Source organism: Nyctereutes procyonoides, unplaced genomic scaffold, assembly GCF_905146905.1.
Source record: "Nyctereutes procyonoides isolate TBG_1078 unplaced genomic scaffold, NYPRO_anot_genome, whole genome shotgun sequence".
Classification (NCBI taxonomy): Eukaryota; Metazoa; Chordata; class Mammalia; order Carnivora; family Canidae; genus Nyctereutes; species Nyctereutes procyonoides.
The window spans coordinates 62414085-62431384 of record NW_026575043.1 but is presented as its reverse complement, the minus strand read 5'-3'; the positions used below and the strand labels follow the sequence as shown (position 1 = coordinate 62431384).

The window sequence follows — 17300 nt, the reverse complement described above, 5'->3', positions numbered from 1 at the left end:
TCGTGGTGGAGAAGTGGTGGCCGGCGACCCCGCACATGAGCACACACAGTGCATCTACCTGACCCGCCCGTGTGGGACACCCAGCATCGTGGGGCTCCAGGTGACGGCAGGCCAGCAGCAGCCTCTGAGCACACATGGGGTGCCAGCCCCTGTTCTAAGCCCTCGATGGGTATCAACACATGCTGTTGGCACGGCCGCGTGTGGCAGGTGCTGCCCTTGTCCCGCTCTACAGAGGGGAAGACCGAGGCCCTTGTGTGGGTCACACAGCCACTGGCAGCGAGCTGGGGCGCTCCGGCACCAGGTCCAACAGGTGCACGGCGAGGCTGTGGCTGCCTCCCGGCCTTCATGCCTACATGCGGTGGGGGGGTGTGTGTGAATTCCTGATCCCACAAAGGCCGCGATGGTCACAGGAGTGATGTCACACTTGTACTCAGGACACAGGGTGGGGAGCCATTTAAACTTGTGTGTCTTTATTTCGGCAGAAAGACCACAGAGGTCTCTAGGAGAGCCTCATGCAGGGCTCCACCGAGGCGCACAGGGCTGCCGTGGTGCATCAGGGAGCATTCCTCGCTGGAGGGCAGCCCACAGGGGCACCCCGGTTATGAGAATGCCCACTTGTTTAAAAGGTGCTTTTAATTTAGGGAGATGAATGTCAGAATCCCCTTTTGGAATTCCATAAAAGAGAGAATTTCCAGATTTCTCCCAGTTGTCAAAATATACGATGAGGGTTTTTTTTGATGCTTTATAATACTACAACAAAGTGAAGCTGCCTGTGTCTCGATAAAGAACGCCTCCTTGTGTGTCTACTGTCCTGCTAGCTGTTAGCTGGCATGCCACAGCAGGGCGGAGGGGAGGCGGGTCGCACGGCCCCCCATGGCGTCCCGGGGGCATGGTGCACCCAGGCCCCATATGGAGCATCCTCTCGGTGGCTGGACACACACAGGAAGCAAGGGAGTCAGGCAGATGTGCGAGGACGTGGGGACAAGGTAGGAGTGACCCTAGGTTAGATCAGGCAGCCGAAGGAGCCCGCCTCCAGGACGTGCGGTTTGGGTTGTGTTGTCCACAGGATAAGAAGGGCAGGGCAGCTTCAGGTCTTACCAAACATTCTTGGGTTGGCTGGCTGATGCATGCTCTGCAAGACCCCAGCATATTTGGTGACTCCCAGGACTTAGAGTCATTCGTGCTTAGAGCTGCTGTGGTGACCTGGGGTGGGGACACAGACAGAGGCTATGGGCAGAGCAGGGTGCCTGCATGCAGTGAAAACTGCAGCCCCAGGTGTACAGTTTCTGTCCAGGGAAGCCATGAGAGATGTGGTGCCCAGGGTGTAAGGGGGCTGGTCATGTGGCATCCCTGTCTGGCACACATCAGAGCCACAGACTGCCGGGGAAGGCAGGTGCTGGGCACAGACCTCATGGACCTGTGGTCCGGTCACGGTGAAGCGCCCTACCCGTGCCGCCGCCTGCTTGCCCTCGGCCAAACCACACGTGGCAAGCACGCCCTTCTCACCGTGGCATCTTGGTGCTGCTGTGTGAGCTCCTCTGTGCATCGTGTGAATGTGAGTCCAGGGGGAGTGGCTCGGCACGGAGACGGCTCCGGAAGACGGGATCTGGTTCGTGATGGTGGGCGCCGGCACTCAGTGGAAGCAAAGCTAACAGGTGCACGGCAGTATCAAGCTGATTGCTGGGACCCTGGTGGATGAGTAGCCATCTGAAGAGCCACCGTCCTGATGAACACAGCCCACGTCACGATCGGTGACCTGGCCCCACGAGGGGCCCCCGTTGGAGGGCCCACGCGCAATTGGCTTCACCCTCGTCTTGTGGGCATCGCTCATCCAGCCGTGGGAGGAAAGCTGAAGCCCCGCGACCCCCTGAGGGGCCATCCTCACAAGGACATTCTCTGCCTGCAGAGGGCAGAGGCCCTCGCTGGGGGGTACGGGGATGCCCAGGGGGACTCAGCTGCTGGGCCCTGATCTCTTCTCCGGGTCTGACAGGAGCTGGGAGCGCCGAAACGAGGCAGAGAAGGGCCGTGGGCAGATGTGTGCCCATCGTCTTCTGCATCCTCCTGCCTGAGGCTGGCCTGGCCCCGGAGGTGGGGGAGACATAACAGGTTGACCGGGAGCCGCTGAGGGACCTGCGGTCTGCACAGTGGGTCACATCTGACAGGAGGGCAGCCTTCCAGTCAGTTCCAGGGAGTAATGGCACGTGGACAAAGGTCTCCAGATGTGCAGGGAGGCAGCATGCCACCAACCCATGCTGCCCCACGCCGCCAGCCCCCGTCCGGCTGTGAGCCGCTGTCGGTGGAGGGGCCATCCTTCCCAGAAGACACATATCTTGAGGCATTTGAATTTCGCAAGACTGTAGCACCCGCACAGCGCGAGGGACGCGTGGGAGCCAGCGCGGTGGAGAGCACGGTGGTGCCGCCTCGCTCAGAGCCCGACGGCAGGTGACACCCGCCTCTCCAGGACCGGGTGGCGGAGGCCAAATGTGAGCACCAGGAGACTCCACGAGTTCATTTTGCACATGCTGGCAGGGTGCCATGCTGCTGACCGCAGCGGTGCATGGGTGAGGACAGGCAGGGTGCCTGGGTGCTATGACCCCAGCGTAGGGGACTGGCTGTGCTATCCTCACTCAGGAATGCTGGAAGGCACAGCCTCTGTCTCTGGAATGTTCCATCAAAGGGAACAGAAACAGTGAATCACACACCTGCTCAGGAAGCTCCTGCCTGAAAGGGGGACTGGTCACCTCCACCCACAGGGCACCGGCCAGGCCAGCATGCCTCGGGGATCGCACCCCCTCACTCCCCAGGGTGAGGAGGGGCACTGAGTGCCAGTGCCAGCCCTTCACAGCTGGTGCGCTGAGGCCTCGGGGCTCCCACACATTGCTTTGTTGCCTGCTGCATGCCTAGCATGGCCCTGTGCAGTGGGGACAGATGGGGACAGCCCAGCAATGCCCTGCTCTCTGGGATCTGACGCCCCAGCTGGCCCGTGTCTGTTCTGGCACTGGGTCTGTTTTGGGGCGCTCTTGCGCCATTCCTGTGATCAGGCCAAACCCCAGGGCCCCTGGTGGGGAGAGTGGCGGCAGCCCCTGTTGGGACTCTTCCCACCCTACGCTGAGTCACATGGGATTTTCCGGCGGCGACTCAGTAGTCACATCTTCAGGGAGGTGATGCCGTGGAGTGGAGTGACCACTACAGAGGCTGGATGGAGAGGTTGGGGGGGGGATCGCCACTCCTGTGTCTCCTGCAGAAACCCCAAAACTGCCTGGCCCTTGGGCCACTTTGTGTGTTTGATATGACCCTTTCAGTCACAAGTGGCAGCAAAGTCAACCTAGACTGGGGAGCAGATGACAAGCCAGTAGGTCCCACTGTAGGTGCAGCTGGGCTTGGGCGCTCCAACCGCATATCCCAGAGGTGGTTCCTTCCCACCTGGCGGTTCCTTTTCTGTGAGCGCCACACTGGGAGCAACTTTCCTCCTCCCGGTGGCCATGCGGCTGCAGTGTCACCAAGCCTCACAGCCTCCCTCCCCCGTGGTAGCCAGGGAAAGGGAGAGGTTCTTTCTCCATGACTTCCTTCAATTCCCTGTGATGGGACCTTCCCCCTGCATTTGACACCATCCTTACAGCCAGGAGTAGACTCCACTGAGGATGTCCAGCGGGGGTCAGGTCAGGCTGGCTGGTGGGGATTGAGGGCAGACCCCAAAACGAGAGCCTGAGGCTGATGGCAATGAGGGGGACAGGAAGGCTGGGGGGTCAAAGGAATCCAAGCTTGCTAGTTCGTTCGTGCCCTTGTTCAAACCATCTCCTTGTCGTTGCCAGGTCAGGAGAGCACCGTGGGCAGCCACACCGTGATCGGGGACTACCTCCGTCCCCTTCCACTCCCCAGTGACAAGCCCGAGCCTCTGTCCAACAAGCCTGCATTTCTGTTGAGACCCTCCAGCCCAAGATGCAGATTTGAATCAGACGTGAGTGCTGGCCCACGTGCATGCGTGCGTGCGGTTGGTGGGAACACGAAGGTCCTCCCTGCCTTTCTTCCTCACCCCTCCTCCTCCTCCTCCCTACTGGCTTCTTCCCTCCCTCCCACAAATTCCCAATTCCCATATCCAGCCTTCACTGACCCCCATGTCACTGTCTCCATGCGGCCTTCCCGGAATGTCTCAGGTGAGAGCCCCAGCCACCCTCCGATACGCAAGCGCAGGGGGCCGTGTCTGTCTCCTTCCTGGAGCTGAGCCCCTGTGAACAGAGGACACGGGTCACTGTCCATCTTTGTGCCTTCACCGATGCACGGCAGGGCCTGGCACACTCATGGGTTCTCCCAGCAAGTCCCACGCCCTATGTCCATCTACTCCTGGTGTGGGGAGTGGTTCTTTATGAATGTGCTTCTGTGTGACCAGGGGACCCACACCCAGGGAGCCGCTTGGTCTCTGGACTGGTGCCCGAGGTAGAGGTTTCCATCTAGCAGTGTCTCACGGGAGCTCCACCATCTGGGACAGAAAGGAGGGACTGAAGGGGTTTCCCATGTGCTCCCGGCAGAAAGTGTAACCTAAACATCGTCTGTGTCTTTAATAGATGGATAATGAACGGAATTCCAGTACCTCCAAGCAGAGATACTCGGGGAAGGTCCACTTGTGCGTCGCCCGCTACAGGTAAGCGTGAAGCTCCTCTCTGCACCCCTGAGCGTCCGCGGGCGCGGGTGCCTGGGGGCCGATGAGGTCATGGGTCTGGGAGTGCTTCCTCACGGGCCGTCCCCAGAGGGAATCAGCTCAGCCAGAGTTGGGAGGATGAGGAGGGTCTATTGTCCATCCTGATGGAGAGAGTGTGGATAGTGGATGTTTCCCAGGATGGCCACGACGGGTTATCACAAAGTGGGTGGCTTCAAACAGCACACGCATGTCCTCTTCCGGCTCTGGAGGCAGAAAGTGGGAAATCAGGGCATAAGTGAGGCCATGCTTGCTGGTGGATCCCTGCGGTCTCTACCTGTCTTCACGTGGCCTGCTGACTCTGCCTCCACAAGGACACCAGTCACTGGAGGGCGCCCACCTGGCCCCAGTGCAATCCCATCTTAACATGATCACATCTGTACAGATGTTGTTTCCAGATAAGGTCATGTTCCCGGTACCGGGGGCTGGGACTTGAACATAGCTTTTGGGATGACAGTTTAGCCCAGAGTCGGTGGCAAGCTGAAACTGGGAGGGGACGCTGTTGTGCAGAGCTCCTGGTTACTGCCCCCCTGAGGTGCTCACGTCTGCGTGGTGCCTGGGCTCCAGGGCGCCCTGGTTCCGGATCTTTGCTCATCTCCACTGGGGCCTGCAGTGTCCACGCTTGGTGACGACGAACAAGCCATTGGGTCCGCATGGCTCACAGATGGGTGCACAGTAGCTGCCTCCCTGCCACATTGCTACTTGCTTCAAACGAACGCACGCCTGACACCAGCTTCTGATGTAGGAGCAGATATAAATTAGAGTGTTCCACACCAGCAGCCACGAAACAGTTCATCACCTGTTGTTCATACTCAGCAAGGACCCAGCCTCTCGTCCTGGATACTCCGAGTCTGCGTGTGGTGGACCCTCAAACTTCCTGCAGGAGGGAGCAGCCTGAGTCTTAGCCAAGCTGCTTACCCTCCACACCTGTGTTCCCGCCAGGGAGAGGCATTTGTAATAGCTGTTATACCGATGAGCAGATTATTTTCTGATTAGCAATCCATTCATTTTGCCAATGAAAACCTACCTCCACTGCTCAGCTCAGATAACAGAAGCGTTTGGAGTAGCTGCCCCCCAGCCTCAGGCTTCTCAATTAGGAGGCTAGCCGAGTCCGGGGGTGGGTGCCCCTGCTCTGACCATCCAGCACACTGTCCGTGAGGGATGCTGCCCCAGTGCTGGGAGGAGCCACGGGGCCGCAGGTCAGGTCAGGGGACCTAGGGGGTGGTGCCCAGCCTGATCCACGTCAGGAGAAGTTCCTTCTGAGTGCAGAGCCAGGCTAGGCCCCAACAATAGCCAGAGCACATGACACCCCCCTTGTTCCATTCATGCTGATGCTATTGACGTTACCCTGGTGATGCTTCTAGGTCTGTTTTATAACCACCCTGCCCAGAAAGCCCAAACCACATCAATTATGGAATAGCACAGAATACCAGACCCTGAGAGGATGTTGCAGATCTGAGTCCTCTAGAGGTCCTCGGGATCCCCGGATGGTATGGTTCTGAGGGTAAAGCCAGGAGACTGGGGGTTTCCACAGGGGCCAAACATGGATTATTCAACCTGCTGCTGGGACGTTTCCCCAGACATAAAACAGGAACAGCCCTGCTCTTCCCTTGGTGGTTGCATTGCTCCCCTCCCGTGGTTGGCCGCCCACTACTCAGCCTTCCCCCAGGACCCCCATCCCTCTGTGCAGATAGCTTTGTGGAGATGTAACTTGCTCATGTGGGACACAAGTCACTGTTTAAAGTGTGCCGTGTTCCAGATACTTGCCACCATCACAGGCGCCTCACACTGACCCCATGCCCCCCCCTCCGTGCCCTGAAGGCTGCTGTGCTCTCTGTGTCTACAGGTTTCCTGCTGCGGATGGGCATCCCTGGGGGTCCCTGCCCTCAGCACAATGCCACCTGCACGTGCACACTGTGGCAGCCCTGGGCCTTCCCTCCTGTCTGCAAACCAGGGTGCTTGGTGTGGTTTATCTGTGTGGCCTCTGCACCCCCTTCCCCTTCGTACCGCTGAGGCTCCTCTTCCTGAGCCCCTAACCTGGGTCCCTTCTCCTACTGGGGTGGGCCCTCCATCTGCACATGACTGCCACCACCCCAACTAACCACCCCCCAGGCCCGTGAATTCGATGTGTGACAACATAAGACACCTCAAACTAACTCTTACCCCCCACCCCATGCCAGCCCATGGACCCAATTCAATACACGTGTCCAAGTCCACTCCTCTTGACCCACAAAGTGTTCAGCCCCTTGGCTCCTCATTCGTTATGCCCAGGCAGAGCCCAGTTTCTTCACTGCCTCTGCCAGCCTCCATCCACAGGGTGCCCCACGGGTCTCTACAAAATGCAGGTGTGATTAAGTCACTCCCTACCTTAAAACTCCTGGTAACCTCTCAGCTCTGGAGAGCAAATCCAGAGGGTCAGGGACCCTGGCAATTCTCATCCCTCATCCTGCATTCACCTCCAGCTAGGCTGGATCTCAGCTCCCCAGAGGGATCCCGCCCCCTGCCCCTGGGCCTTTACACACACCTTCCCTTCTGCCAGAACTGTTCCCCCACTTCCTCCACTCACTGGGCTTTCTCAGTAAACATGCGTCTGTGTCTGCTCCTGGTGCAGGTGGCCGCTGACCATTACTGACTTCAGAAAACCATCAGTCTGTTGGGTAACATTCCTAGGCCCTGGGATTTGGAGAGAGCAGCAGAGCAACATGGTGCTATGAAATCTGCATTGGACGGGGATCAGGAGGCCCTGATTCTGGCTCCATCCCCATTACTTAGTGAGCTTATGACTTTGGGTGGGCGCCTCTTACCTCATCTTGTGATTAAAATTGGGACAAGTGGTACATTCTCTGCTCTCCTCACTGATGTGGGATGGAGAGCACATAAAACATATCCCTGAATGTGTTCCTGAGCTTCCCAGTCCTGTTGGCCTGTGAACCATCACAGCGTCATTATTGTATGTTTACAGTGTGTGGCTGTCATCTTTGACCACCAGGAATGCTGTTTTAATTTTCTCAGTGGGGCCTTTTCTATTATTTCAAATTAATTACAAAATCCAAATTAGAAAATTGGATTGAATTGAAAATTGATGAATTCATCCATATGTTTTATTTGAAAATTGAGCATGACTGTAAAAAATATTAATCCTGATATTCTGAGGTCTTGTGGGTGTGGGCACTTTTCATACCTTGAGGGGCAGGGGGGAGACAAAATTTATAGGACATTTTAGCAGTACAGACCCCGGATGTTAAAAATATCCATGCCTTTGAGCAAACAAATACACTTCCTAGGGATTTATCTTTAGGAAGAAAGTGTGGAAGTGTGCAAAGTTATGTTTATAGGGATATTTGATGCAACGCTCATCATATTAACCAAAGATTAGAAGCAACATCAATGTTCAACATTAGGACATTGGTTATGTGGAGTGTGTCAATCTATTCAGTGATTTATTCCACATCCATTAATGAGGGTGCGATAGAATATTTCATGAGATGGAGGGAGGATCATGCTCTATTGGAAATTGTAAAAAAAATAAGCAGATTACTAAAAGGTATATGTAATATGATTCTACCTCTGCTAAATAATATATATACGGAAAGATTACAGGGTGAATTATCTTCTTCATTGCTTACTAACTTGAAAACCTATAGTTATGGGAGAAGTGACAGGTGGGAACAGAAATACCAGAAGCTTCCACATGTCATCCCACACAGAGACCCCAAACACGTTCCATATCTTCTTGTTTCACATCCCTATGAGCGGGCGAGTGAGGTGGGCATGCACACAGCTGACCGGCACTGAAGCGGGTGTGCAGGTGCCCGGCTGCAGGAGAGGGCACCGTGTCTGCCTCCATGTAGAGCATCCACTCAGGAATGTCCTTCCTTCTTCCAGTTACAACCCGTTTGATGGGCCAAATGAGAATCCCGAAGCCGAGCTGCCCCTCACGGCGGGGAAGTACCTCTACGTCTACGGGGACATGGATGAGGATGGCTTCTATGAAGGTCTGTCTGGGTGTGTGCGGACAGGGCCCGTCTGCCTGCCTGACTAGCTTTCCCAGGACCCTGATGGTTGGGCAGGCTCCCAGATACTCCTGACCACCCAGGCCTCTACCCTGACCCCAAGTTCTCCAGTTGTCAGGCCCTCCCCTCGGGGGACCGAGGCATTTCCTGTCCCCAGCGGACCTCGGACACTCATGGAGGGTCTGCAGGGTCTGCAGGGCAGCTCTTGCACACACATCGGGCTGAGGACCTTCATGCTCCCTGAGCACATCTCCTGCCTCTTCCGTCTCACTGCCCCAGCACCCCCGGGTTCCCCCAGTTGACTTCCTCTCCTGCAGAACAGGCAGCCTTGCCTGGCTCAGGGAGATCCCACTGACCTCTGGGCTCTGTTGTTGTCTGGTCCACATCCCACTGGGTCCCTCCCTGGTCACCTTCCCCAGTTTGAAGTCTGAAAATGTGAGCTCCTCCCTCCGGGATGCCTCACCTCTGTCCCCTTGTTAGCCTGAGGACAAGCAAGGGGGCAGCACTAGCAGCCTCACAAGCTTAGTCCCCATCTTGTCAGGTGCCCCATATGAATGGAAGGGTCTTGGCCTCTTCCTGTGTTGTCACCCTTGAGCAGAAGGATGAGTTCTTGTGAAATCAACAGGCTTCTCTTTCTTGGATCATGGAGCTTTCCCAGGGCTGACAGGAGCTGTCGGCTTTCATGCTGGTGTTTGCTGGACATGAGGTCGGGTTGCTTCTGCTGACCTTGATGAACGGCAGCCCCACCCATGGGCTGGGTCACTCACCAGTAGTTGCCAGTTGGTAGTGAAATCGTGGGCAGCCCACTCAAGAAATCCTCCATTACTGGTGATGACATGACTTGAACTTAATTAACATAGATTCACACCACAGTCACTGGTTTTCACACCAGTGTAAGAACATGTGCCGAAGGCAGGCACCAGAAGGCCCTTGTTGGAAAGCTCCAGGATATTTACACCAGGCATCATGCCCATATAAGCTTTCCAGAGGCCTGACTCAGACTGGCTGCAGAGTTCAGGGTCCACTGTCCATGTGGCGGTGGGAACCTTCCCTTTGAGTAGAATGGAGAGAGCGAGTCCCCAGCTCTGGGCCGCCTAGGATACACGAGGCATGGGGTTGTTGGTTGGAATGAGGCCCAGTGCATGGTAAGCCTTGGTCATCACCATCAGCATCATCCCCACCCCTCCTCTTGTGAGAGCGCCCTGGAGGCCAGGGTGGTCTATCTCAAGACCCATACCCTACATAGGACCAGGAACAGAGGCAGATCGCCATTTGTCCTGGGAGAATCCAGGGCTCATTAAATGTCACATGCCCTTCTCAGGGTCCATTACAAGTCCCCTGAGGTGGGGGCCCCCAGCATCAGCACCCCAGCCTCCCGGGTGCAGGATCCCCAACAACACCTCCCAGGTGCTGGGGGTGGGAATGGCCCCGTCCCCCTGGTGCTGGAAGATTGTCCTGACTCTGGCATCCTTGAGGCTCCTCAAAACACTCCTCATCTTTTCAGACCTCTGCTGCTCACAGGCTTTGAGCCCAACTGAGAAACATTTTGCAGTCTGAGAAGGGGTCCCCTCTGTGGCCGTCCGGAGCCATGAGAGCTAGTTTGATGACATATTTTGCCACTCAGCCTGCAGGTGGGCTGGCACCACATGGATAGTTTCTGTGGCACAGCAAATGGTACATGGGGACTTATTATGACACACGCAGTGCTTTTTGTAAGGGGGGAAAGGTCGCCTTTTAATTCCTATTCATATGAGCACTCCAGCAAAGATAATAGTAAGATGGTTCTTTCTTTCTTTCTTTCTTTCTTTCTTTCTTTTCTTTCTTTCTTTCTTTCTTTCTTTCTTTCTTTCTTTCTCTTTCCTTTTCTTTCTTTCTTTCTTTTTCTTTCTTTCTTTCTTTCTTTCTTTCTCTTTCTTTTTCTTTCTTTCTTTCTTTTTCTTTCTTTCTTTCTTTCTTTCTTTCTTTCTCTTTCTTTTTCTTTCTTTCTTTCTTTCTTTCTTTCTTTCTTTCTTTCTTTCTTTCTTTCTTTCTTTCTTTCCTCTTTTCTTTTACCTCCGACCCCCTCACATCATGCAGATTTGTGGGTCTAACAGACACTTACTGGGCACCTACTGTGTGCCAGGTATCCGAGGACAGCTCAGTGTGATGAACAGAGAGAGGTTCCTGCTCTCTGGGGTGTTAACCCAGTTGGGAGGCTTGGTTATGTCTGTCCATATGCAGGAGGCTGAATGAGGTGATGTCAGGTCACATTAGGGAGGAGGCTACCCTGCAGGTTGGATTCGGGGGTAGCAGATGGCAAGTGGTGGGAGTGAGTCCTGTGGAGGGGACATTTGATCAGACTCCTGTAAACACCTGTAGAATCTGCTGTGGTCCTGTTGCTCGGCTGTACGGCCCTCCTGGGGAGCCACACAGAGGATATGGCGGGACCTCAGGGGCCCCACCATCAGGTCAGGTGATCTTGCTGCCCTTGTGCCAACAGGTGAGCTCCTGGATGGGCAGAGGGGTTTGGTACCCTCCAACTTTGTGGATTTTGTCCAGGACAATGAGTCACGACTGGCAAGTACACTGGGGAGTGAACAGGACCAGAATCTCATCAATCATTCCAGCATTGGCTTGGAGGGGGAGAACATTCTGGACCTCCATGCCTCCACGCACATAGACACTGGCCTCACGGACGATGGTGCAGGGACGCTGGGTGTGAACGTCGATGAAATCGGAGAAGACATCGTGCCTTACCCTAGAAAAATCACCCTCATCAAACAACTCGCCAGAAGTGTCATTGTGGCCTGGGATCCCCCGGCTGTGCCGCCGGGCTGGGGGACAGTGAGCTGCTACAATGTGCTGGTGGACCAGGAGACGCGTGTGAGCCTCACGCTGGGGAGCAGAACCAAGGCCCTCATCGAGAAGCTCAACACAGCAGCCTGCACATACCGCATCTCTGTGCAATGCATTACCAGCAGGGGCAGCTCGGACGAGCTGCAGTGCACGCTGCTGGTGGGCAAGGATGTGGTGGTGGCCCCTTCCCACCTGCGTGTGGACAACATTACACAGATCTCTGCCCAGCTGTCCTGGCTGCCCACCAACAGCAACTATAGCCATGTCATCTTCCTCAATGAGGAGGAGCTTGATGTGGTCAAGGCTGCGAGGTACAAGTACCAGTTCTTCAACCTCAGACCCAACATGGCCTACAAGGTGAAGGTCCTGGCCAAGCCCCACCAGATGCCGTGGCAGCTGCCCCTGGAGCAGCGGGAGAAGAAGGAGGCCTTCGTGGAGTTCTCCACGTTGCCTGCAGGTGAGCCCTGTCCTTCCGTGGGGCCCCCGAGGGAGGGGGGAGGGCTGGCAGGAGGGGGCGGGCGTGAAGAGCACACGTAGCTACCACATTTGGCAGGATGTGCAGAGTGTGTGCATTGGCACCAGAGGGGCGGGGGAGGATGTGCGGATTTTGTTTAGGCACCATGATTTTGAAGATATTTCTTCTCATACTGGCATCTGCAAGAAGCACCCCGCCCCCCAGAAAAGAGAGGAGGAAGTAAGGCCACATCTGGGGACAGGAAAGGACATCTCCCCCATGGCGTCCCTCCCATCTGCACGCTCGTTGACTGGAATGGTGAACAAAGTGCCTATGCTCCTTCAAAACTGTTCTTTCCCTCTCATTTTAAATCACACGTGTGGATGAATTTGTATAGAAGGCGTGAGGTTCTGTTGTAGACGCTCTTCGGGGTCCCGGGCGCATCTGATGTGTCATGACAGCAGGTCTCCCGTGCGGCCTCTGCTGCGCTAGAAGTGACGCGCTCCCCTTCCTCCCCACACACACCCTGAGAAGTCGTAAGAGAGGGATTGGGTGCATGAGCCTGCGGGGCTGCCCGTCTCCGATCCACTGGGCCCCGGAGCTACTGGCACACCTGCACGCATTCCTATGCTGGTCTTCGCCATCCATGCTGCACCTTCCAAGCCAGCCAGCTGTGCCCAGTGCGGGGAGCCTGAGACCCTGGTGGGAGGGCAACCTTCTTGGAGGAAAGAGGAAAGAAGGTCATTTTTGCAAGAATATTTGAGGGCAGAATCTGTTTCCCCTAGAGCCTCTCTCAGGCCTGTGTTACACATGAGATTCCTCGGAAACACCCAGCTCAGCAGTCTCTTTATTGGACTTCTCTCTGTGATTAATTAATCCAGGCCTGCTCAACCTCATTCATCAGAAGCTTTTACAAAAAATTCATTTCTTCTCCAGGATCATTTTTACCAGCTGCCTCAAGTCTTCCATCTAATGCAAGATTGACTTTTCAATTTGTGATGGATTCACTTCTGTTTCATTGTATTTTCCCAGCATTTGCAAAACCCACAATGAACTAGCGTCTGACCTACAAAGCAGCAATGTCATGGGTGGGTGGAGCAGATGCTACCTTAAGGAGGGAGGGATGCCTTAGTAGGAACTGATTTCTAAGAGGCCATCACATTTGTGTTCCATTGATGACTTGGTTTCCTGATCAAATACTGGGATAACGAGGACCCCTCTGTTCCCCAATGCCTAGTACAAAGTCATGTGGTAATGCTGGGGGTCCATCAAGAAATGAGAAACAGCAGGCACAGGGCGGGGTGGGGGGTGCTTGGGAGAGATGAGGAGCACACACGTTGGGACCATCAGGACGGGCTTCTAGACAAGCTCCTGGCGAAATGGAGAGCCTGGGATCCAGGAGTGAGCTCAGGACACGTCCTAAAGGTTAGCGCCCCATCACTGATGTCCAGTCTGTGCATACTGCCAGAGCATAGCAGCAGTCACTCCTCACAGCTCTGGGGGCTGGGAGTCTGAGACTGATTTGGGGTCTGGTGAGGACCCACATCCTGGTTCACAGGTGGCATCTTCTCGCTGGGGGTTAGGATTTCAGCATGAATTCTGGGGACACTGCATTTGGTCCAGAGCTGATAAAAGTGCCAGAGCTGGGTAATCAAGGGAACACTGGTGACCCTGAGAGAATTCAGGTTTCCAAACACTTAGATTAGCTCCAGGATGCAATGCAAGCCCTCAGAAAACTCTGGTGTGGATAGAGTGACCCACTCAGCAGAAAGCTGGCACATCCTGAACTCCAGAGTCCCCCCTCCTTTATGAGAAGCCACTCACCGCCAAGGAGACAGATCTGGCATATTTTCAGCAAGCCGATACTAGAAACAGGACATCACAGGTGGGCTCACAGGTTTGCAGAGCTGCATGTCCCAGGAACAGCTATCAGCACAAGGATGGGCAATGTGTGCTTTAGGATGACACCAGCTGTATGAATCGTTTGGAGCAGGAAGTGTAGTATTTTCATTGGTAGCCATTGTGGTACCTAAATTCTAGGTGTGGAATTTCTGGCTGGGGTTCAGAGTAGATTTCAGATCAGAATTTAAGATAATTTTTAGGGTTTGCAACACTACATACAGCATCTTCTGAAAAGGACTTCTCAAAAGGGCCTAGACAAGCAAGGCACATCATTCCCAGCTGGCAGCACCAGGGTCCTGTGGTCCCTGCAGAGGCCACGCCTGCCCCCCCAGAGGTGGCCAGCCTTCCTCCCTCCAGCCTGGGCCAGGCATTGCCCTGTGCATCCCTCAGCCTCCCAGTGCCAGGTGAACTGGGTACTTGAGTGAAGAGAGAGGGGCTGGAATTCCTCCTGAGCTTAGGTGTCGCCCTGCCTTCTGTGGCTGGCTTAGTATTTGCAGCCCCCAAGATTCAAGGCAGATCATGCCCAGAAGCCTGTGTGCAGAGTGCCCAGTGGCTGCAGGAAGGGCAAGCTGCTTCCCGGATGGGACACAGGAGACCTATTCATAGAACTCTTCAAATCTGCATATCCTTCCTGGCTTTTGCCTGCTCAGTCTCTCTAATTATTGAGATTATTATCTGTGTGTCTATTTTCTTCTTCAGTTTTCTCATTTTTTTGAGAATTGACTTGACTCCTTTCTCATTAATGAAATGCCCCTCTTAGTCTCTGGTATTACTTCTTATCTTGAAGTCTGTTTTGTCTGATACTCATATGACCACCAGCTTTTTCATGCTGAGAGCTTATATGTTATATCTTTTTCTAACCTTTGAAATCCCTTGTGTCTCTATTTTCAGTATGTCTCTTGTGAATAGTCTATAGTTGGGTCTTGGTGTTATAACAATCTGACACTCTTCCTTTTAACTGGAATCTTTAGTTCCTTTACTTTTAGTACAATTACTGATATGACTTTGTTTAAGTCTGCCAGAAGCTCTTTGTTTTTCATTTGTCCTGTTTTTTTGTTTGTTTATCTTTCCCTGCCTTTTTGAGGGGAAAGGGGAGAGAGGGGTCAACTAATGGTATTTTTCTATTCCATTTCTTCCTCTCTGAACTGTTTTTTTTTTCTTTTTTTTTTCTTTACCATAACTCTTTGTATTCTTGTTTTAGAGATTGCTGCAGGGAGTGACACATGCATATTAAGCTCATTAAAAATGAGCTTACATTAATAACATAACTCATTTATAAGGGAAGAATAGTACCAGGGTATAATTCCTCTTATGCTCCTTTATTTTCACTCTTGTTTTTATATATTTTATTTCTATATATATTGTAAACCCCTCAATCCATTATTGTTATTATTTTTGCTTTAATCAATTGCTTTTGGGATCCCTGGGTGGCGCAGCCGTTTAGCGCCTGCCTTTGGCCCAGGGCTCCATCTTGGAGACCCTGGATCGAATCCCCTGTCGGGCTCCCAGTGCATGGAGCCTGCTTCTCCTTCTGCCTGTGTCTCTGCCTCTCTCTCTCTCTCTCTCTCTCTCTCTCTCTCTCTCTATGTGTGACTATCATAAATAAATAAAAATTAAAAAAAAATTAATCAATTGCTTTTGAAGAATCTGACAAAAACAGTCTATTTCCTGATATACCGACAATTTCCACCAGTTTGTATCCCTATTTCTACTTGGTATGATTTCCTTTTAGCTCTGAAGAATTCCTTTAGCATCTCTTTCAGCATTCTTTTAGTTTTCTAAAAAACAAAAATGAAAACAAAAAAACTCTCATTATTTCACTTTTATTTAAAAGTATTTTTTCTCTGGGGGCGCTTGGCTGGCTCAGTTGGAGGAGTGTGCAACTCTTGATCTTGAGGTCATGAATTTGAGTCCCATGTTGAGTGTAGGGATTACTTAAATAGATAAAACTTAATTTTTTTTTAGATATAGAATTCTAGACTATTTTTTTTAATTACAGGACTTTGCAAATATTGTTGCTTTTCTCTTGGCCTTCTCTATTTGTATAAGGAGTCAGCTCTCTTTCCTATTGTCATTCTCTGACTCCTTTCAAAATTTTTCTCTTTGTTTTTGATGGTTAGTAATTTGACTCTAATGTGCCTATGCTTATTTTACTTACAATTTTTTTTTAATTCACCGATACTCCTGGAGCTAAGAGTGGTAGTAGAGGTAGTTTTTCTTCAAGTTTCAAACTTTATAACTCCACAGACTTTTTTCTACTTTATTCTACCTTTATGTTCTGAGAACTTAGTTATACATAAGTGAGATTGCTTGCTGTTGGCATACAGATTTATGAACTCCCCTTTATTTTATTCATTGTGTTTCAGTTATGATAATTTCTATTACTCTGTCTTTAAGTCTATTACTCTGTCTTTAAGTCTTCTTTTGCAATGTCCAATCTGTTTTAAAGACTATTAAATAAAATTTTTATTTTAGCCATTGTAGTTTTCAATTCTAGGATTTTCCTTTGGTTCTTTTAAACATTTTCTTATCACTCCTGGAATTTCCATTTCTTCACCTACCACATATATCTTTACCTGTACATTCTTTAACTGATTTGTAACAATTATTTTAATATTTTTTAATGTTTTCAATTTATTTATGATAGTCACAGAGAGAGAGAAAGAGAGAGAGAGAGAGAGAGAGAGAGAGGCAGAGACATAGGCAGAGGGAGAAGCAGGATCCATGCACTGGGAGCCCGATGTGGGATTCGATCCCGGGTCTCCAGGATCGCGCCCTGGGCCAAAGGCAGGCGCTACACTGCTGCGCCACCCAGGGATCCCTGTAACAATTATTTTAAAGTCTTCGTTAATTCCAACATCTGGGTCATCTATGGGCCTTCTTCTACTGACTATTTTCTCTCTTGATTATATATCACCTTTTCTCATTTCTTTCTATATCTACTGACTTTCACTGTGTATCAGACATTATAGATTATGCCCTGGGGAGACTCTGGATTCTGTTATCTTCCTCAGTAACAGCTGTAACCATACCTCTGCAGTGTTGAGGTTTATTCTTGCAGACTGTTACATTACTTTGACATATCTAGATTGTGTAGATGCTTGTTTTAGCTTTATTTGGGTGAATATATTTCATTTTTGCCTTTAGAATGTGGCCTGTAGTCCTGATGTATGATCCCAACTTCTATGATATGGACCCTCTTTCTCTGTAATGGAAAGCTCAAGTTTCTCTAACTTAGCAGGACTTAACTCCAAATTCTTCCTCTTAGCCTAGGGCAGCTGTCAGAATCATTGCTGAACTCTATAGTCTAGCCATTTTCTTTCCTTTATGTTGTTGGCATTCTTGCCTGCCCTGCCCAGGAATGATTTAGGAGTCACTGAATAGTTTGAGGGGAATGGGCACA

The 17300-nt window shown here is 52.1% G+C and overlaps 1 protein-coding gene across 2 annotated transcripts in view; it reads left to right on the top strand.

The window, feature by feature from the left end:
• Positions 1-17300, top strand: part of RIMBP2 (RIMS binding protein 2) — a 218397-nt gene that overhangs the window by 170186 nt on the left and 30911 nt on the right. For both annotated transcript variants that reach the window (XM_055323130.1, XM_055323132.1), the window contains exons 8-11: positions 3813-3958; positions 4563-4639; positions 8579-8688; positions 11186-11998. In XM_055323130.1, the coding sequence (XP_055179105.1) occupies positions 3813-3958; positions 4563-4639; positions 8579-8688; positions 11186-11998 (1146 nt within the window). The remainder of the gene's footprint in view (positions 1-3812; positions 3959-4562; positions 4640-8578; positions 8689-11185; positions 11999-17300) is intronic.